The sequence below is a fragment of the Hippocampus comes genome, unplaced genomic scaffold (assembly GCF_001891065.2).
Source record: "Hippocampus comes isolate QL1 unplaced genomic scaffold, H_comes_QL1_v1.1 scaffold230, whole genome shotgun sequence".
Taxonomy (NCBI): Eukaryota; Metazoa; Chordata; class Actinopteri; order Syngnathiformes; family Syngnathidae; genus Hippocampus; species Hippocampus comes.
In genome coordinates, this window is record NW_017837215.1 from 740,017 (window position 1) to 763,832 (window position 23,816).

General features: G+C 41.0%; 1 protein-coding gene across 1 annotated transcript in view; it reads right to left on the reverse strand.

Moving 5' to 3' along the window:
- LOC109508966 (roundabout homolog 2-like) overlaps positions 1-18,907 on the reverse strand; it is a 63,304-nt gene extending 44,397 nt beyond the window's left edge. The window contains exons 1-2 of the mRNA XM_019858907.1: positions 17,970-18,907; positions 14,479-14,805 (exon numbers count right to left, since the gene is read on the reverse strand). Of these exons, the coding sequence (XP_019714466.1) occupies positions 14,479-14,805; positions 17,970-18,027 (385 nt within the window). The 5' untranslated portion in view covers positions 18,028-18,907. The remainder of the gene's footprint in view (positions 1-14,478; positions 14,806-17,969) is intronic.
- Positions 18,908-23,816: the final 4,909 nt, after the last annotated feature.

Here is a 23,816-nt window from a genome sequence, read left to right on the forward strand (position 1 = left end):
ATTGCCCTTCCTTCCAGAGGTAACAACTTCAAGCAGATTGTCATCTTTTATAATACTTATCAGTGATTCGGATTCCCACAAAACCTCGACGTAAATCAGCCAGGCAGCATGAATTTTCCTCCCAGCGATGATATGATAGCAAGGTCTGCTTGGACAGCAAGGTGGTACATGCTGGCTTTTGATTGAAAGCCAGAACAGGTAGAAGGGGCAGGGGGGGGAGCACATGGAGGCGGTGGGGGAGGTATGCCGTAAACAAGGCGGGATCTGACTTTGATGAGGAGACATGAAGAAGAGGAAAGACTCAGGCTTCAAGGTAAGAGGGTGTGCGGAGAGGTGATAAGGAAGCTGCAGCAGATGCCACGCGCACGTATAAGCGCGCACATAGCTACCCTTACTTGGAAAAAAAGGTACACCAGAAAATACGACACACTGAAAACTTTCAAAACTGTAGCTGTAACATTTTTGAATCTACAAGCAAAAAAACCCCAAAAACGTTGCACAAGGTCTGGACTCGCTGGCACGAGATTGGGCATACTAGTATAATTCTGCATTGGACATAATTTGATCATATATACAGTGTATATATATATATATATATATATATATATATATATATATATATATATAAAACCACTCTCAATTTGCAGAATTAAAGTGGTGAGGCCAACATTTTTCATGGGGTCTCCAATGTCCGGAAGAGACCATTTGGTATTGCTGCTTTAATATTACAACGATAGGAATGAATAAAAAAAAATGAGAAGAGCATATAATTTAAAAATTGTATATATAGCAAATATTGTGTGTGTATTTTTTTTTCTTGGGAAGTGGGGGCTGTGTTTTATGTCATGTCAACTGTGTCTATTTGAGCACACATACAGTGTATAATACAGTATGGTACACTCCCATACATTAATACAGTGGTTAAAGTGCCCCTGGGGAGTGCTTTGTGGCCTTGAGTGGTATGGAACAGTGAATCGTAATTTATGGTTTGGATATTTGTTTGGCTGGCTTGGCTCGGAAGCCATTAGGATTAATTAAGTGTCGCTAAATCTGATACTACCAAGTTCACATTGAATTCTGATCATGTTTTTTTTCATTTAAGAGCTGCTAATCGTCTAAGTGAATGAAGGCAGTAGCGTTCTAATGGGCGGTGGACATCAAGTGCAAGTCGAGGCCAACAGGATGGTGACAGGGACGTGCAGTCCGGGCAGGCAGGAGAGGCAGTGCCTCCCCGTCCCCTCGGCTACTTGTGAAGAGTCAAAGAAAAAAAAATAAAAATAAACGATGATTGCATTTACGTTAATTATTTTAAATTTCTGTATCTGGTCCGTGACCTACATTAATTTTCTTTTTCACCATTAAAATGAATAGAATAGCTGAATGTGCACATTTCTTGTTCAAATATATGGGTGAGAAGGAAACACCGAGTGCCTCCGACAATTACGCATGAATGAACTGCTGACGCTACCAGTTGGCGTGTGTCCTCAGACAATCGACATCGCTGTTTGTCTGTATCTCGCCCAAATCCACGCTTTCTCACACATATATTGCCCACGTTGACGTTTAACAGTCTGTATACTGTAATTACTGAATGGGTGTGAAATATTTAGTCTGTCTGTTGACCAGCATCTCCCACATTGTTGAACAATGTGGAATCGATCGAAGCATAAATATAAGCGTTGAAAACAAATGTTTAAATTAATTCCAAACTTGAAGTTTAGGCAAATCTCGAAATAATGGGCTAATCAATTTTGGCTTGACATTTTATAGACAATCGACATAGCTGTTTGTCTGTATCTCGCTCAAATCCACGCTTTCTCACACATGTATTGCACACGTTGTCATTCAACAGTCTGTATACTGTAATTACTGAATGGGTGTGAAATATTTAGTCTGTCTGTCGAACAGCATCTCCCACATTCTTGAACAGTGTGGAATTGATCGAAGCATAAATATAAACTTTAAAAACAATTGTTTGAATTAATTTCAAACTTGAAGTTTAGGCAAATCCCAAAATAATGGGCTAATCAATTTTGGCTTGACATTTTAATATTAAACCTCATAAGAGTCAGTGTCTCACCAAACATGAACAGCTCTGAAAGCATTTAACGTCATCATAATATTCACTTGCCGCTATCGCTAAACAGAGACTGACAGCAAGAAAAGTTGTGGAGAGGAAGGCAGCGAGCAAGCAATTAGACACTCATCGTTTGTCTGGCAAGAGTTTAAGTGAGGAAAACACAGCCAAGCATACTCAGCCTACTTCACTGTTGCCGCAGATAGTTTGCACAAGCAGTTGCCTCCAATCATGGATTAATTGAACAAAGAAAAAGTGAGAAGAGTGCTTTTGGAATTATTTTGAGCAAGCATGTGTCCTTCTGAGACTGATTAAGATATCATCACAGTGATTGCCTGTCTCTTTACTGCAAATTAGGGGGCACGCAGATGTTTGTGCGTGATTGCAAGCGTTTGTGGAAAAAGTTGTCATTTTCTCAGAGTATCACTCTTTGCTTCCCTTATGTTATGTTCTTCCAAACTATAAGAATCATATTGGTTCCGAATGCTATCCCAATCAAATCAGATCATTGTGATCATGCTACTAAGCGATTAGCATGTTTTGGTCCTACTTCAAATGAAATTCCCAACATGTGAAACGATGATTGATGTTGCATGGGTTCTAGACATTGCAGACATGTCCTCACTTCTTAAGCAGTACAACTTCACAGCTAGTATATAGAGTAGAAAGTTCATTGTTCAGCGACAACGGTCTAACTAACCACTAAAAGATGATCAATGACCTCTAAAAGATGATCAATAAATGAAACAACAATGATTACCAACAGCCATTTTTTTCTAGTCAAACCACACCCCCTGAGCAATGACTGATACGTCTTGATCCTTCTATCTATTCAAATATACATAATTTCTCTTTTTTGGGCGGTGGGGGTGGGGGGGGGTGTATCACACGGAGAGCTTAAATAAGTAATCAAATCTTGTAATAAAAAAAGCAATAAATACTTGATGCAAATATAAATAAATCAGTCAAATATGCAAAACAAGACGAAAAGAATATTCACATTTGATGTTGAAACTCATTCGGTGTGAGTGACTGCATGGGGCCAAATTTGTGGCTGAGTCATGACAGGAGCTGGTTATCTGAGGCCAGCACACCCGCATAAACTTGCAGTCTGAAATACATTTTTGTAAAGATTAGTGCTCGTTGGTGACACTTAATCCGGCTCTTTGGTGAGCACATGTGTTTTGAATACATGTCACATTAATTCAATTATGGGCTGTGAATATGTTGTGTTGTGCATATTTCTGCGGTGTCATCTTCAGTAAGCAAAGAGAGGAATCAAACATTCAGCAAGTTGACACTTTGGTGTCCGGGCATTATGAAAATGGCTGTTGAGCTTTATTGAAATTGAATTTTAATGGGGGAGAAAAACACACTTACCTAGATTAAGCCATCGCTATTATATTGGAAACCGGTTTCATAGAGGATTTCATTTCACAATTTTTGTGGTACCAACTTGGGGGGGCTCAGAAATATTAAGAATGCCGACAGGGGAGAAGATAAACGGTGATGATAAAAGTATTTTCAATTACCATATTTTCCGCACTATAAGGCACAAGCATTCAATTTTCTCAAAAGCCGACAGTGGGCCTTATAATCCGATGCACCTTATATATGGATCACTATTCTGATTTCTTGGACGTAGTGTTTTAAATGTTCCGTAAAGTGCTTTGTTACAGCCGAAGCCGTTGTGAATGTGCTGTATAAATAAATCTGTATTGTATTGTATTGTATTCCCTTTAGCATAGCTTCATCTAGGTGGATGCATAATGCAACCTCAGCCACTACTGTAGTTTCAATTCTATGCGCCTTATGATGCGGTACGCCCTATATATGAAAACTGTTTTAAAATAGGCCATTCGTTGAAGGTGGCGCGCCTTATACTCCAAAGTGCCTTATAGGGCGGAAAATGCGGTAATAGGAACTTTGTGAATTCATGACACATATCCCAAAAAATTAATTGAAGAAGAATAGACGGAAACTCTAGTTCTCAGGCTTTACACAGAATTTACATCCATGCAGCATTGATTCACAAAACTGGCACAAATTAAAATGCAAATCGTTGAGAGCTAGATAAAAACCTGACCTGTAATATTCCACCATCAAATACATGTTCATGGAAACAAATATTGTTGATCTTTTACTTACAGCTCGGAGGGTGTGACGATGCAAAAATAAGCCTTGCTTTAATGACAGACTCAAACTAAATAACATGTCTTGTTCATGTGAGAATCCCAAAAAAGTTGAAAGTACGAATCAAAACTTTTTCTATGCACTCATAAATATGTAAGGTTGGGAAAAAGCCATGTGTGGGTTTGCTGGATTCAAGATAAGATAAGGTCTCTCCACAACAGCAACCACAAGCTGACTGCTGAGTTTAGGATTCGCTCCATTAGAAGTTCCCAAGAGACTTGTTTACAACAATTCCAGCTCTGAGAGTGAAAGTGACATAACGTGGCCGCAACCCATGGCATTTGTGTGAGAACCAGATCGCAGTCATTGCCCAAGGCAAGACCAAAGGAACACGGATGACCATAAATTGTTTCAACCACTGGCTACCGAAGTGTCTGCTCCCCAGTGGACATTGGATGCATTTAGGCAATATAAACCCCGCAACCGGATCGTTTCGGGGGCTTCATGACCCATGTGACAACCGCCTTCTCCCCCAACATCTATCCTGGGAAATGATGAGGTCTACGGCCGTCTCTACTTTATATGCGTCTCTGCACGCTCTGACAGAAAGCTGTCAGCTGTGAGGCTTGGGTGATTTTCCACTGGCGGCATCCATGGAGAAAATCCTGGTTGGATTCAGTGCCGCTTAGCTTTTCTGATGTGTAAGAGTGCTGGAAACAGGCCTTGCAGGTTTAAGCAGATTAATTAGGGTGTAGCGAAGTCTGTGTGGGAAGAAGAAGGAAAAAAAAATCTTCCATAGGTGCCGTAGCCACAGCTTTGCATACTGAGAAATGCTTGAATTATGCACACTACCACCCGCATTTTAACTGCACCCGCACACACACGTCGAGGAGACACTGCTGGAGGGCAAAAAGGCAGGCATAACCCCACTCATGCCCTCTCTCCAGCGTTAGTCAAATAATCATAGCCCCCGCGTCTATCCCTGAATGTGTTTATTCTCACTCTCTTTTTACTGGGAACAAATTTCCCCTTGTTTGCACATTTACAAGGAAAAAAAAATACTCGTGATAATTTTCCTTCCCTGTCACATGATGTTACTTTAAATATAGTAGCCTGTTAGGCAAATCCAGTGCAAGGAACAGTTCTTGTGACTGGCAAATCTTAAATCATCACTGAGCCAAATGGAAGTTTTTTTTTTTTTTTTTTTTTTGTTGGAGGCTGCCCGACAAGCGTGCCGTACAGTACATGTATAACGGGCCTCAGAATAAGCGCATCCGGAGTAAAAGCTTAACCATTCCACAAACACTCATTATCTTCCTCCTCCACTGAGTGCATCGGCTGATATTGAAGAAAAGACAAGGGCAAAAAATAACCATCACCCCACCCCTCCTCCCCAAGTTCCTCATCACCATCATCATTTTCATCATTACACAAAATATGACCGAGAGCAGAATCCCACAATGCTGTGCAAATGTCGACGTGAGTTAGCGTCAAGAAGACACAAGAGATATGTATGCATCATCTGGCCAGGAGAACATCACTTGTGGGGAGACAGCCAGAGGCCCTGAGGAGAAGAGGTGGAAAGATGGGGGGTGGAGGGGGGGGCGTGAAAAGAAGAAAATGGTAGCAGAGTTGGAAGGGGCGGAGATGCACAACAACAGATGGGAATTGAGAGTAAAGTGAAAAGAGAACAAGGTGCACCATTAGGGGGAGAAAACCAGGGATGAAATGAGTGGGACGTTCTCATGCGGGGGAAATAATACAAAGAAAGCAATCAGAGAAAATGGAGGCATAATATCCTCCTGCTGCATAATCTCCACAGATTTAACCATCAAGCATAATCTCCACAGGTTCGACAATACATGTGGCCTAAATCTGAGCCAATTACAAAGTAGAGCAGTTTGCTTTGCATGCGTATTGATTTGCCCGGGTCGACTGTCTGCTTGGCAGTACATTTAAGATTTGGGAGCTTTCTGAAGTGGGCAGACAGCTGGGGTCCCCATGCATGTAATAGCCCTGCATAGTGCCTTTTATGCCCTTCACTGACCAGATTAAAGCCCCGAATGACAAACGCACGGAGGCTGCAAACATCTGTTCTCGAGCACACGGTCCATTCCTCCACATGCTGAGCGGCGTTGGTCACTCCTCAGTCCCCCAATGCAGAAAACATCTGCAGCCATAAACTAGTGCACATTAACTACTGGAGCATGACACCAAGCTAACCCACAAAACATGAGGGCATCACCCTGCACACGAAAAACACAGTGGCATTATCGAGCTGACTTCTACCTTGTGACATTTTCTCATTGTCTACGTAAAAATATCCTTTTCTTTCTCTGTCTTCCGAAAATAAACAATCGCATAGCACTGAGTTCAACACACTTCCGTACTCCCGTCAAATAGCTCACTAATTCAAATACAATTTCAAAAATTGACAAACCACAACAGTTAATTGCTCCAATATGACGAGACTTTCTCCCTGAGGCTATTGTTTTTTTGTCCGCATCAGCGATCCAAACAGACATTCAAAAGGTCATTGGCAGGATTATAGATTGCCGATTGCAAAGTAGTGATGCGTTACTGATATCTCTCTAGTCTCAAAAGTTAAAGGTTTTGTGTCGTAGAAGAACCTGACATTGCGGAATTCAACCCTCAGACTAAATCTAAAAGAATCAGACTGGTATGCTTTAAAATTTTGTGGAAATTTTTTTTAAAGGAGTGGAAGCCATTATAACTGCAGAGGTCTGACAACCTCCATTTTCTATTCCATTTTCTTCAGGTCCTCATTTGTTAGGATGCTTTTCTACTCATGTCATGTTCTTTACACACGGCTCCCTCTTTAAGTGCATGAGTGCTAAAATACTTTGAATGGTCTTGACACTCTTCGGGTTTGCTCCCAAGCGCTGGGCCCAGAGTATAAAGAGAGCCGGGAAAATGTAAAAGGAGGAATCATGATCCAAAAATAGCTGATTAAACTCAAAATTTCCTCTGAGACTTAGATGGGGGGAGGTAAAAAAAAAAAAAAAGTTGTAAAAAATACAATTACATGGCATGTTATTGCGGACAAAGTCTAAAGTGTTTTCAACCTCACGCTAGCTCACCACAGCCAGAATGAATTTAGCATAGCGTAGCCACAGACACCAAGATGCAGAAAGGGCTGTTAAGCCGCGGCACTCTGAACATTTTTACTGGTAGAAAAGACGACACAGGACACGGAGAGCGGTTCACTCTTGTCTTGAATAACGCATGTATTTATGAAACATCCAGGTAAAACACTTGAGAAAACAGGTGCTTTAGTGTATGGCCTTTTGAAAAAAAGATGCTGCATTCAGTGGATTCCATGAATTAATAAAGGTTCCGGATAGTTTGGCCACTCACTGAGGTGCATGCTGGTGAGTCTGATGTCGACTTCTTATGAATCAAAAGATGCAATGGATGGGGGATGTTGACCTTTTATAGGCAAACCGAGGCTTTTGGGCATGAATGAATGGATACACGGAAGTTGGGAATGGGACACTTAGCGTTAGGAACAGTACTTTGGCCTAGATAATATTGGTTGTCGGATAGGGCACATGAATAATACACGGTGGACTGGCTGCAGATGTTCCTTTTACCAATCATCTCTTTAGGCCGACTGATCAGAGTCAATTAGGCTCCTGAAAATGTTGCCATTGCACAATGCAAATCCAGAGGTACCTTGGAAGCTCGTCGCCCATTTGTGCTGTATATCTCATCAATTTTGCCCATTTAAGTTCTGCAAAAGGTACTGCACATGAATTCTTTCTCTGTCCTGCCCCCCAGCAGACAACCACACCATTTAATATTTCCAAAGTCATTTCATATATTTATCATCGTCATTGAACGTATTTTAATAAGAGAAGAACATGATCAAACCTGACTCGATTCAAGCACTTGGCAACGGAGTGCGACACATTTCCCGAAATGACAGCAGCAATGATTTACTGCTGTTGCGGCGTCGTATGAAAGCCCACCGAATTGTTGTAATGCAGTAGTTTAAGTCTGTGCCAACTCATTTAAAATGGGGTATGTAGTCATATTTCAAAAATAGAATAATAGGACATTACATCATTTAATTACAACCTGTAATGTAAAATACATGGCATCATGTTATACTGTCATAGTCACCCATATACTATATATATATATATATATATATATATACTATGGCATCATGTTATACTGTCATAGTCAGCCATATACTATATATATATATATAGGCAAAAAAATGTGTCTGACAAAAACATTTCAGTTGGTAGTTGGAGAAAATTGGATACAACCCCCTCACACTCATGCCCCACTTTACAGAGAGAGTCTGGGGGCAAAGGGGACATTTTGCTGAAAACATTAGTCTAGACTACCTTACGTATTGATCCGCGATCTGACCGAGTTTCGTGCAATTGGCTAACTATGCTTTGTATTGATAAATCCATGGCTCTGTCTGCCAAATAGGTTTGTAATTGTGACTTTCTTCTCGAGCTCCGCCCATATCAAGCGGACCTCTCACACACTCCGCATCACCATTGGCGCTGATCAATAGAAACACGTCTCCAGCATGGCGTTAAAATAAAACAAAGTGCAGTCTGTTCTCGAAAAGGTAGGGAAACGTGTGACTCAGACATTGTCCATTTTCATCTTAAGTATGTTTGTGGGCGCTTGTGCGTGCCTATGCGTGTGCATGTTGTTGTGTTGAGGGGGTGGGGGGTAGATGGATGGCATGGTTATGCTGAGACAATAAAAACAAAATCCGATGCTCGAGGGATTGCTCTATCTCTGTCACACGTACATTCCATTGTTTGACAGCCTGCTACTTCTCATACTGCTGCAAATGCTGCACACTCATATCAGGTTCCACAAAATGAAAAGGGCCATCAAAACAAACCGCCACACACACAAAAATTATATGAACTTGTGTCCAGCGCTGTCCACAGAGTCTGTATTTGGATTCAAAATTTGAGTCCAATGCCAATTTTGTGTTTGCAGAGACATGAAGATCACGGACAGCTATCGTTGCCCTTTTGTGTTGCATAATGAATTTACACAACACTCGCAACAAGGCTACAAGCGACAAAACATTTTGTGTGCTTCTTCACATCAGGCATATGCTTGCATCCCCAACCAACTGTAAGAAAGTACACCTCAGCTCTTAAAGGTGTTTGCATGGTCCAGTTAACAACAGATGCTAGCCCTTAGCTAACTTACCAATCCTCAGAACGTGCAGGCCTCCAAGGAGTAAGCATGGTCCAGTTATCACCAGATGCTAGCCCCTTATCACACAGTCTTGAGCCAACAGAAAGAAAAGAAAAGAAAATGACGTTTGAGTCCTTCCCAACTGCCTAGGCTACACCGATCTAAGTTGAGCGAGCAAAAAGCCCTGGTATATTACGACACAAGTTTACACAATGCTTAACCCTCCTGATGCCCATGAATGTTACTTCCACATTTTACCCTTGGGATCAATTTGACCCCAAGGGATATTTGGCTCCAGAAAATGATGTACATGAATTTGTTGGCCTTGTTTTTGTGTCACGCACTTTGTTTATTTGTTGAATACAAAAATAGCCCCCTTGACAATAAAATCTATCAACAAGTTGACCTGTCTTCTTGCGCCACCATCAGGTCAAGTGTTTGAATTAGAATGAATGTATCTGATAAAGTTTTCATCCAAATCTTCTGAAATGTTCTGACAACATTAATAGCCAAAAGAGGATGAAACCTATTAGCTTTGGTGGTGAAATGATCATTCCTGTAGCGCTACCATCAGGTTAAAAATTCCGTTTTGGAGGTAGGTTCTTGAAAATCATTCTTGACTCAGTATGATTCATATTGATTAATGTTGGCAACCTCCTCTCCCCACCTCACACTTTCCCTTCATGGACATGTTTTTTTTTTACCTATTTTTATCTCCTTTTTTGGTCACATATGTGTCTCACTCATAAACTGTCACTCACCCTTCCTCTTTTGTTATCCGGGTTTGCGACCGGCAGTGTTAATTATGCTATTGTGGAGGTCCAATGGCCATTTGAACAACAATAGACAGCAAAGAGCACCACCATTGACATTGATCACTCACCATCGCCTAAAAGCATTTTTCTTCATCGATATAAAACAATTACAATGGCCTTCACCACTGTAATCTAGTATTATTTAAAGTGTTTGAATCAAACTCAATTTTCTCATTTTCCGGGATTACATTTGAGTATGTTCACGTGTAACAAAAACATTCCGATAAAAAACATTACCTCTTATCGATCATGTCTGAGTTTTTATGACATAGCTGCATAAAACCTTTTAGTCAAGACGGCCGCTATCGAAAGAGTTCAGAAGATGGATGATAAACAGTGGATACTGTAAGTACACAAGAAGACTGTCTGACTGGCAACAGATGGCGCAATGTGGCCAACATATCGACTCACAGAAAAACATTGACGGTCTGCCTAGAAACACACGGAGCTGGCACGGCATTACACTTTGGATTATTGCAACGGGTGTGAGTGAAATGCCTGATGAGGGGCAACTTGCCACCTTCCAAAACACCAGAGAGTCATTCCCAGTTGAAGCCCTTCTGAACTTTAAAGGAGCCCATTACATTGTCAGATTGCCACGAAAAGCGCTCAATAGGTGTTTAATGGATTGACCACAATCTAATTTTTTTACAATACAGCAGAGTCCCCCACCCGCCTTGAAGCCCGGCCCGACTGTTGGAGTCTTGAACAAACAGAAATACTTTGGAATCCAGCACCTCCATTGTGTATGCCAGCTTTAAAGCGCAAATACTGCACGGAGGTGGGCCAAAATGATTCCATCCATGCGAGGCGTTTTGTGAGCAAACACCATTTCATGCCTGGGGAAAGCATGGCGTTGACTCTCAAATTATGCCAATTAGGCTAATGTTGTTTACTGCACAGTCTGCGGCGCTGAATGGCTCAAAGGAATGCTCAACACTGAAGAGAACACAGTGACAAGGAAGCAGAGCAAGAGAATGAGACGCGGCAGGAAAGACACCACACAAGCAGAGGTCAAGGTAATTTATGACAACCCTTAGGGCATCATTTAGATGACGCTTATAGTAAAATTCTTTGTTTCCCCCCTTTTATTTACTGCAGTGAAAAAAAAGAAAAAAACCTGCAATTATTAAGAGCATATGAAAGAACAACCAAAACGGTAGGGTGCCTAGTACTATTCCTTGGAGATGGTTGGGGCACTCAGCGGGGTTGGGCGTGGTCTTGCCCTGCCTGGTGCTCCCTGGCCTGCACATACCTCTTGAAAAGTTGAGGCTGAGTCCGCCCATCGTCATTGTACCTGTACAACAACTCTGGAATGGCTAACGTGTAACCACTTACAGCAGACACGGGTTTCACCGCCCGGTCACTACCTCTACTCTCTTGTCCTGTTCTTTCCCAGCCTGTCCAATTTGATCATTGAACTAGGAATGGAACAGAAAAGTTGTCCAATCCTGGATGCTCAGTGCAATTCTGACAAAGTTGTCATCGTGGGTGCCTTTTTATTTTTGTCTGAATGTTAATACTATTAAAACAGTGGAAAATTGCCAGCGCAGTAAAGACTTGCTGGCACCTGATGGTTGTTTTAATGAGTGACATTACATCAAAAGCACTTTCGTCTTGGGAGTTGAATTTCGTGCTAATGAAGCACATCGGGTCATTCCACCCACCACTCCCCTTCAACACATCACACGTGTTCGTGCCTTTCTGTTCAGTAATAGTCTGCAGGAGCTGCTCTAATTCCATCAACAGCCTTCCGTGATGATGATTAGTGCCAGTCAACTTGTGGCCTGAAGCTTGACCAGTTTGGCGACGTTACTCTGAAGTTCCTCGCTTGTTCACTAAACTAAGTGAAGAGCTGGCACAGTAGTGAGCCTGGTGTGACCGTGCGTATGGATTGCAGGTGAATATAGTTTATTAAGACTGCATGTTTGAATGTTGCTTCAAACATTAAGGATAAAGTTCTAATGGTGTAATAATGAACATGTTATTTGGGTGAAATGGTGGATGTCGCAAGAACAACAACTCTGTTCTGGGTGGCATCGAGTGTGGACTTTATCCAGAAACTGGGTCAGGTTGGGCGGGGATTATGAACAATTCCAAATACTTTCATGTTCAATTAACTCCAAGAGAGAAAAAAAAAACTGAAGAACTACGTTTCAATGAATTTGTAAAAAATACAAAAAAAAAAAAAAACATCGACACTGATACATTAGTGGATGTCAGTCAGATGTAGTTTTTTAACGACATGAATGTTGCTGAAGTGAAATGAAATTCCGGCAACAAAGGTGACGAGCTTTAACGGCACTCGCCTATCCATCCTAATGAGAGCTGACAATGAAAAAATTAAAATTCCACATAGTTCAGCAGATGCTTGAAATTGAATGCCCAATGAGGATGTGGCTACTCAGGCCTTTACGTGTCATGCAGGAGAAAAGGCTTCACTTCTCTTCTTCCCACAGGATGTTTTTGGGGAGATAAACCAAACACTTTCTGGGATGGCGAGAAATAAAAATATATTCATGAACACATGACCAAAGCCTCATTCATGATTCATTAGGATATGCTAAATAATCCCAGACTGAATTAATACAAACATGATTTACATCCTGTAAAGTTTCTTCTTTCGTCTTACACTGATCATGTTGCCAGAAACCCCCACTTGCCGCTAAACTAACATCCAAAATAACCGAAGCTCCTGTAGGCAGACGAGTAGGAGCATGCGGTGATGAATTGCGATTTTTGAATTACAAATGTCTGTTTGAGCTGAGAAATGCAAATTAGCTTTATATTATTTAAAGCGGCGCCAGGAAATCGCCACAAAATGACTCCGCCATTACACAGCAGGCGTCGTGCTGAGAGAGTTGCCTTCTTTTCATTCGAGCGGATCAGTGGAGTGAAGTCTTGATTCTTTGGTTTCTTTCTTCCGAAGATTATCCATTTTCTTTCAAGTGCCATCCCAGATTTGCCATATGAAAAGGATGTCATGTTGAGTGCAAAAAGCATCATTTACGGATTGGTATACTCGCATACGTGATTGATTTTGTATCATTTAATTCAAATGTCTAGCTTCTTGATCACCTCTATTTTTATTTTATTTTATTTTTATTTTTTCAGGGGGGGCAGGGATTCATTTATGAAAGCAAGAGGAAATGGCACCACCCCAAAAATGTCTCAGCCTATGTCACATTTGTTTTATTATCTTTAACTTCTAATTTTATGAGATGGGCACAAAGGCTCAAGCGCAGATAATCATAATAACACAAATCAAAGGCTCGAGTTGTAGAGTAGAAAGAAATGTGAATGATTTCACGGGAAACAATGCATTGATGCAAAACCAGATGCATACATTATTATTTGGTATTTTTTGTTCAATTATTTGTATAGCTGGTTGAATATCAAACACAATGAATCTGTTCGATAGCTCTCACCGCTTCTTCGGGGGGGCAGTAATTTGCAGCCCATCCCGGCCGACTGTGCGCCCTGAATTCGTCACCGGTCAATGGCGGTGCAGTTAAATTACATTTTCAGTCAGGACAATGCTGTTTGCGTGAAATTTCCAGCCACCACCTCTTTCATTTCACTATGAGATGAGAAAATCAAGAGCGGGAGAAACAAGTGTGGGTGTTCATGTGTGCAAGCAAGTATCTGTGGTGTTTGTGTGTGCGCGCGTCTGAGCGTGAGTGCATCTTGTTCATGGCAAGAAATCAGCTCAGTTTAGCACATAATGGAAATGTGAATAGCCCGAAGCCACTCTCCCACACAGGGAGAGCGCTGGCTGGGAGCAGGATGCATCTTTCCAAATCCAAATAGTGAAAGGGAGTTTGCTAGGTTAAAATCTGGGCTCCTTTCTCTCTCCTCCCCTGGAGCAATTCACAGCTTTGCCCATACATTACTCAAACAGGTCATCCAAACAGGTCTCACTAGCGGGGTGAAAGCATATTCACACACATATGCACACGCATGCCGTGCACACAGCTAAGCACATATTCACACACACTCACTCGGTTGTAGGTTCAGTGAAGAGGTGACACTGCGCATATTATGACAGATGAAATCTATGGATCGCAAAGCTACAAAATGTTATGCTTAATTTAGTGTGAAATCTACCTTGTGAGATGAAACATCCAACACACCCTCAGTGTGCATGACGATGATATACTGTTTTCACTTTTGTCATGCAGTGTCGGCCAGGTCATCACCAGTACGGATGATGTCCGGAAGGGTATGAGGAAATCTTAGACTTACGTGCTACTTCTAGAGATGCGTTTCGGCTCACGGCCTCCCCCAGATAGTTACGGGCCACGCACACGTAGCTGCCATCGTCTGGCTTGCTTCTCCGTCCGTGGACGATGCGTAGGAAGAAGAGGGAGCCCCTGGGCAGTAGCATGCGGTGCGAGCGAGGATTGTCGCGGTCCGTCTCAACGCGCTCCCCGTCCTTGTACCATTCCACCGTAGGGGCCGGGCGGCCCTCTGCCTTGCAGTTGAGAGTGGTTGGTTCCCCCTTAGACACAATCAGGTCAGAGGGGTGCTCAACAATGCGAGGAGGGGAGTCTTCCTGGCGAAGACGAGACCCTTGAGGGTAAGAAGGAAGCACAGCATTCCATTGTAAGTCATCCTAATATCATCATAACAGAAACAATGAGATCGCATAAAAACTGTGTCATCAATGGCTTGTCTATTTGATGTAGTGACATTTTCTTAAACACATGGTGGTGAGGTGGAGCCTTTTCAAATTTATTCCCAAACTAATTGACTGTATATTCATACGATCATATATATAAATATATATGTACATGTGTTTGCAGATGGAAGAAATGTTCATTTGGGTACTGTCCTTGAGAGCCAAATTAATTAGCATCAGGGTCTTTTTCCTCACACGCAGGCTTTAATGTTTGCCTTCACATGCAGAACTGAGAAGTCATTACATCTCATTAACTTTTGAATTAACAAGTTCTATCAAACACTGACATCATCAAAGATGTCACCGCGAGCGTGCAGCAGAGAACGGTACATCAGATGGTTCGCTTTGTACTGTAATAATAGAGATGTATGCCTTCATCTACTTTTTTTTTTTTTTTTTTGAGGGCAAAGTTGCAACAGTCATTCTGGAATTTCGGAATGTTTAAGTGTGCGCGGTTCTTAAATTCTCTCCTCTGAATGAGTTACGACGAACAGGTTGAAGCATTCAGTTTGAATGTGAAGGGGGCATCGCAAACTTCTTAGTATTCATGGTGTAACAGGAAATTCGGTTCTGTTCTATCCGTTAAAACTTTTGCTTGGCACACAGCTAAAAGGGAGGGACAGTGCCTTGCTTAAGTGCTCCCCGGCAATAGCCAGCAAGCAGACTGGCATCAGCTACTTTACATTTTTGTTCATAGCAGGACTTTGAACACACAACAGATGAGCTACTGTGATCCAACTTTCTGCTGTGAACATCAAATCAAAACAAAATTATGCTGTTCTGATTCAAATGATCCTTTTGGAAAGAAACACAAATACATAACTAGTTCTTGCTGAATCACCGTGAAAGCTGATATAGCTCATGGTTGCCGGGCAACAAAGGCAACTAAGCAAATACTAGCAAGCTATCATTCAGTTTGGGTTTTTGAGTGATACGCTGTGATGAGTTATTTATTTTTAAGATTGGCACATTGTTATGAAGGTATTACAGTCTTCCCATCAAGCTGTCCTGTGGTGAGACTGTCTGGGTTTTTTCAGAAGTTGACTCTTGTGCATACACTGGTATATTCAATTGTGTTTGGCAGAATAATTTGCCTCTTGTTGGCGATAACCGCGTTTACATCCACCAAATGTAAATGTACTGTCGTCATGTGTGACGTCACACAAACTCCCTCTGACTTTGTCTCCAAACCTTCTAGTCCATACTGTCCCTCTGATCAGCTCATTCCTGATCTTGTCCATGCTCGTAACCTTTTTAAATGTTTTTTTTTTTTTTTTAATCTGAATAAATTCAAGGACGAGCATCTTCCTGGGACAGATTGTGTTCAAACTTGGCAGTTCCACTGTGCACCGAACGTTGGTTAATTGTGTCTTTGTATGGATGTGACCTTTTTTTTTCCATTCATTGAGAGATGAGATCAGTACATGTAATCTCAGCAAGCCTCTTGGCCTTTCTTTGCATGCCCTTGCACATCTGTAATGTGATATAATTCCTTTTAGGAGATGAATGTTTGTCTCGGAAATACAATCTAATGTTCGTTTCTGCCATGGTAGTTAGTGTGAAGGTAAACTGAAGGTTCATGTTATTACTGAACATTTATTTTTGACATCAACAGGCTCTTTTTCAGTCGGTTGGTGCATTTATCCTGTTTGTATGTTAGAAATACGGCTAGGCTCCAGAAGAAGGCAATTTCCGTCCTTCAAGTTACAATCTCCACAAATGCACCTCAAAGGGCTCATTATTGGAATTCAACTTAACCGTCTGTAGCTTTTCCAGGGCTGAAAAAGGCTCATTACATTTCCAATTGATAAAGCCACGAGAACAAACTCATGGAGAGCACGCGAGTCACAACACACCAATAACTTGCAGCAGTAGAACGTTTTACAAATTTGGCCATAGAAAGTGCTTCTAAAGGGAACCTCCTCAGATCTTATGAGGCTGTTGTGGGATCTATCCATGGTGCTGAATTACTGGGTGGCAGTCTTTCAGGAAAATCAAAACTAATGTTGTGGATACTTTCTGTTGGAGGTGGAGTCAGCTCACCCCAGCTGTACACTTTCCAGCAATCAATTTCAGGTTGTAATGAAAATGTTCTTATCTTATTGCCATGACTTTATGATGTACATCTTCACATTTGTCATCTGCATGTCATCTCAGTGGTCAACATATCACTTATAGAACCCATGAAGAAGACCCTTTATAATATGGTAAAAAGTCACGAGCTCACTGAAATTGAAAGAGTCCACATTGAAGCACTTCATGAAAATTGAGTTTCTCTTCTCGCTATAAGAACAATATTAATCGTTGATGCAACATCATGAGCACATCTATTGGGCATGATTTGAAAAATATCAATGCAAAAGTACCCTCAGTGTCATTCACAATGCACCAGGTTATCTGTATGAGTCCAAAACAGACACAATTAGTCAAAAAAAACTCCATCATATGATAATTAACGATACTCTTGGTTGAGTGCACATATAAACAGTTTGCAAAACTGTCCACCCACAAACATTTTTTTTTTGTGCCATCACGCGACCACAAGTCATACTGGTATGCGGTGAGCACAAAATCCCCAACCTGTAGACGGTATCAATTCTTAAAAGTACATTTTTCATACCGGGCATCTTCTCCACAGCACATTAGCCTTTATTACTGCAGGACATAAACTCTATCATCTGCCTCTGCAAATGAATTGTCGCGTCTCATGATACAGTAATGACCCATGGTAAGAATATATTGGGGAAAGCTGTGCATAATCTGAATCCTTACCTGATGTGTATCACTTTATAATGGCAAGAAGGTAGTTAAATTGTTCCAAGAAGTCAGCCCTCAAGTTTTACCAGAACACATTGCAAACCATGATGCTAATAATAATGCATACAATAGCTGATCCGACACATAAGTATATGTGCAAGTGATTGAATTTGGTACGTTTGGGGAAAAACATGCCATACATATAAAGGACACATAATAGACTTTTTTTTTTTAAATTGAGATACATTTGAGACGAAAACAATTGTATAAATCATAAATATAATAATTTCCCGCTTACCATTGCTCTTTTTGGCGAACAGAAGTCCACAGAGAAGCAAATATTGTACAGGACACATTCTGGCATATTGACCCCTTCAGCTAGCGACACATGAATTCCTTCTTCTCAAGCAGAAAAACAAAAATGCGATCAATTCATCAATCAATCCCCGTCTTCACCTTAGTGACTTTGAAATGTCTACAGTTTGAAGTTAGCCATCAAGGCACTCGTTCCAGCGAAGGAAAGGAAAGCCAGCAGCGATCTCGTTCACATTCATCCTTTCCAATAAAAAAAAAAAAAAAAAAAGAAGCGCACCAGTAAGCGGCGGTCTGCCGACACGTTTGTGTTCTTTCTGCAGTCACCAATTGCAAACAACACCAGCGACGCCCCGCACGGTCCACTTAAACGGGGATCCGAGCGGCTCCGACCACATTTCTTCTCAACCACCGGTACTTTTTTTTTTTTTTAAGCAGGTTTCAAGGCGGGGTTCGCGCACCTTTCGCCACGCGGGACAAGTTGCGGGATGAGAGGCGCTAAAGGGGTTGTGGAGGAGGTGAGATTCAGAAGCGGCACAGCGGCAGCGGCTCCCACAGCCCCTCCTTCTCCTTCTCCACTGATGCCCTGGGAGAGGAGGGGGAAAAAAACGGGGAATGGAACCAACTGAGTAACAAACATAATATCCACGTTTGAATTCATCACTAAGTGCGTTTACTGCTTCCCTCCCCCCTGGTGTTCATATAGAACATATTTATATTTTTAACATGCTGGCTTCTGGAAAGTATTTAGTGCATCACAGTACATCATAGCAATCCCAAGATACCATGCGAATATGCCCCCTAGTGGATATGAGCAATATGAGAGTGAATGTTTTTGTCTTTTTTTTTTTTTTTTGCAGCATTCCATATACGTACACACTGGTCGCCATGAAGGAAAAAGAACATCAAAACAACACAAAAATAATGTGCATATAATAACTAATAAAATTGATGTAAACGTATGGTGTAAACGTATGGCTGTGTGTGTGTGTGACCCACCACTGATTTTGAGTGAAAAAAATGCTCACCTGAATATGTTTCTTTTTAATTTTTATTTATTTATATTTTAATCTGTGAAGTCCATCAATCCACTGCACCACTTATCCTCAATTGGGTCACAGGTGTGGTGGACGGAGCCCTGATATTGCTCGAGAGCCGGGGTCAACCCTGAACTAGTCACCAGCCAACCGAAGGCTACATCCATGAAGTAATTTAGTGATATTTAACTTGATACTGTATTTTAGTATCTGCTACAAACAATCTGTTAAGGTGCATCGACAGTACGCAATTTTACAAAAGGATTTTTAACATTGATTTCAATGCGTATAATCCTTGATTCGTCTTACACTCCATGGGGTAAGCTTGCATAACTTGATATTATATACGCTACATTATCTGCTGTGATGAATTCATCGGAATTATAAACCACATATTTATATTTGGCATCGGCCGGGCTGATAGCTTTTCTCAGTAACCCAACACTAATTTGAAAAAGATAATCACATCACGCAGTTGGTTAAGCGAAATAAGTGATATGAAATAAATCTTTTACTTTGGCTTCACACACTGATGATTTCATATATTGCTAGAAAAAGCCATTAAAAGTATATAGCAAAGGAAATGGCAGTTCAGTCCTTCCTACTACCTGACATGCTGGTTGTCAATATCTCTCAACGTCGTCAATGGGGGATATAAAGCCAGCTTTACCCTAAAACCACAAAGAATGTCTGTATGAGCTGCTATTGATCCAGAAGCTGACATTAAACCATTTTCTGGCACGGTATTCATCGGAGTGGATCGAATAATAATTACAGACAATGGCTAAATTGAGTCAGCATGTCGCTAGCGTTGGAAAATGAACACAAGCTTCTCAATTGGAGCGGTCTCACTCATCGAGGAATGATGTGCTCAAAGACATTTCCCCCATTTTCATTGCTCTTCTGTAGACAGCTCACATTGTGACGTGGTGGAAGCCTCTTTTCACTCAATAGCTTTTGAGCAGAATGATACACGCCTTTGCTAGCTCTCAAGGGCGAGGTGCAGCTAAGTGGCATGTTCTGCATGAAACCAAAATAATGCCATTGCATGCAAATAGCTTCTATCCGACCTTAAGCCAAAACCCCTCTTTTTTTCCCAGCGGTTCAAGGAAGGATGATGATGAATTGGCCTCAAAAGAAATGAAAGGACTCACAAAATCAATCAAAATGAACCTTAATATATGAAGAGGAAATTTGAAGAGCCTTGCTTTGTGTTAATTGTGCCATGTACCTAATTTGCCGCAACATTACGACATGTTATAAGCATTTGTTGTCATCACTAGCTCAGTCTTTCACTTCCATACATCTTTCGCCATCATTAGGAGCAGGCTAATAGAAGGAAATTGTAAAGGAGCTAAAATTTCAAATTATATTGTTATCGTATTGTTGAAAACTTGCTTCCGAAACACAAATGTTGTTTAATGTTTACATTATCCATTCCACAGCACACCACAAGACTCAAAATCTGATTTATGCGATACGTTAAATAAATCTGCACTCTTATTATTCTTGTTCAGTGGCACACTAGGCTCGGATTACAATGTTGATTCTTTTTTTTTCTGCAATCCAATAGGATTTGTGTATTATATATGTATAATCCACATCATTGTTTGTTATTCCATTCGTCATACAGCGACTGCCCGGAAAAAAAGACACATTACTTGTTATGGAATATAATTTGCATATTTACATATGTTGGTTATATTTTAAAATGCACAGTATTAGAAACCTTTGAGAGGAAAACATCTGTCTTAATTTTCACGAAAAACATTGTGAATGGAAATTTTGTCACATGACATGAAACTATTTGATGCTGTGGATCAACAAACGATAACAGATTTGGTTCGGCAGCTGAAACTTAAGACAACTCGCTGTCTTAACTCAATACCGTCAAACCTTTTTTTCCAAACCGTTGGGCTAACCATCTGGGCTAACTAATCAGCTTCTACCTTCCGTCCGGTGAGTTTCCCCTGAAAGTAGCCGCCATGAAGCCACTTCTAAAAAAAGACAACACCGGATGCCTCTTATATAGTTAGAATCTCCATTGAAGCTTCTTAAATTGTCCTCAGGTGCGAATGTGAGTGCGAACGGTTGCTATGAGATTGGCTCGCGACCAGTCCCGCCTCTTGTCAGCACACGCGAGACCCTGCGGAGGAAAAGCAGCACAGATGAATGGATGGATGTTGTATTCTCTTAAATTATGGATCTCAACACAGTATGTGATCTCGCCGGACAGAAATTCAAATGTTGTCCTGTAATACTGACTAAAAAGAAGCTCTGTCCATTCCTTTTATATTTTAAATCTATGAATAAGAAAAACAATAAATGTATCTTTATTCATATATAATAAATAAGGCTTGACAGACTGCAATGTGGGACAACTTCATTTCAGCTACAAGACCCTCCGTTATGATTGACTAAAAACAAGCGTATTACATCTGGAACATGCACTCTCATCGGGTTTAATTTTGCATTAAAATGTATGAATCCAGATGAAAATTCCATGTTGGAATTAGGAATGCATGATGGCATTTAATTTCCAACATCAGGTTGAAAAAAAAAAGGTGTATGTCTATTGAGTGATGTGATTTGATTTGCATCAAGATAAGACTCCCTCATCTTTCATTACCCGTGGACAGGTTTCCAGGCAACGTGAGATGCTGCCACGCACACACAAACCCAAACCAAAAGGGCTCCTGACTTCTCTCATCAATCCACTGTAGCTCTCTTACACTCTCTCTCCCAGGCGTTGATCACACATAAGAGACAATGTCAAGGTCAGGAGTTGTGTCTGCACCATTACCTACTTAGAACTGTGTTTGTTCAAGCTAGGAGTGGTTGAGGAGACAGATGGTGTATATGTGACAGCGTGAAGAGCATCAAGCAAACAGTACTTTGCTCAGCGTATAGACGGAGACAAAGGGACCACACGGCCACACCGACGTGTACCTGGAAGTCCCATGCTGTGGAATGCGTTCCAATATATCCGTAAAGTATTCACGGCACCCTACATGCGTTGAATTCCGAACCGGAAACGATTCATTTTTCTTCTAAATACCACAGCAGGCGCCATGCATTTTCATGAGACATGATTCTTTTGATTTATTTTGATATATTTATTAAAACATGTTAGAAATAGCACACCTACAGTACCTTTTGGGCCATTCCGCCCATTCCTCTTTGCTGTACCTTTCAAGCTCCATCTGGTTGGTTTGGGAGTATTGGTAAAGAACCCTTTTCAGATCTCTCCAGAGGTGTTCAACTGGTTTGAAGTCTGGAGTCTGGCCGGGTTACTCAAAGACATTCACAGAGTTGTCCCAAAGCCACTCCTCTGATATCTTTGGCTTTTCTTTCCGATCTAAAACGGATTAAAATTCAAGCTGGTACACTTTTTGGGTGGCGAATCTAAAAAAAGAAAAAGAAAAAAAAATATTTTACCTATTCACAATACCGTATTTTTCGGATTATACATCGCTCCGGATTATGAATCGCACCAGCCAAAAATGCATAATTAAGAAGTAAAAAACATATATAAGTCGCACTGGAGTATAAGTCGCATTTTTGGGGGAAATTTATTTGATAAAATCCAACACCAAAAACATACATCTTGAAAGGCAATTTAAAATAAAAATAAAACTAGAGAACAACAGGCTGAATGAATGTACGATATGCTAACGTTACATGACGCTTAAACAATGAACTGTGAATGTGCCTGATATGTTCACGTAACATATTAAGAGTTATTTAGACAACTATAGCACAAAGAAAATGCTAACAAATTTACCAAACCATCGGCGTCACTCCAAATCACGAAATCCAATGAAATCTTCATGCTCTGTGTCACTTTTAAACAACTCCGCCAACTCCGGAGGTTGAAGATGCAGCGCTTCCTCTTCTACGCCACTTACGTCAAGAGTCATTGTCAGTTGTTTTTATCAGTTACCGCCAACGGGGAAAGTATCAACACAGGGCGAGAGCAGCCTCTTGCGGTTTAATGTGAAAATAACATTTGATGTGTACAATGTGTTTTTAGCCATTTCACACATAAGTCGCTCCAGAGTATAAGTCGCACCCCCGGCCAAACTATGAAAAAAACTGCGACTTATACTCCGGAAAATACGGTAGTTCATAATTGTATTCAGAAAAAAAAAAAAAAAAAAGACAAGCCTATGCCTTTTGCCTGATGGTGCTAACAAATGCATTTTGGGTAAGACGCAGGGCAAAAATGGCAACAAACATTACGGTTGAACAGGCTCGGGAACACAAGTTATAGTTCAGCAGCAGCAATACTGAACTTGTCTTGTTCACAAACAAGCAGGAGCCCAATTTGGGCGCTACATGGATGAGCGGACAACGACATGAACTTTCCACTGATGCAAAACTTTTCGACTTGTTTTATACTTGACAGCAAGTTGACATGGGAAAGACATATCACACGGATTGCCTGCCAGGCGACTGCGGTGCTCACACATTAATACCAATATGGTAAACTGAGGAAGTAAAGATGTAAATTGACACGCCATCACCATTATTTCAGTATAGCGCAATATAAATCAGGGTGTATTGTATTGTACATTGGCCATTCTACCATTGTCAATAGATATGTTTATTTCAGCCCCCCCCCACTGCCCGCCAACTGAACTTGTTTTTTTTTAATGCAAATTTAGAATATATGCAAGACTTTTTTTTTTTTTTTTGCCGATTGATGCAAAACAATGTACAAAAATAAAAACGACAGAAGATGTTAGTGTCTCCGGCAGCTTCTCAACACTTCAGTGCTTTTGTTTTGGGTGTCA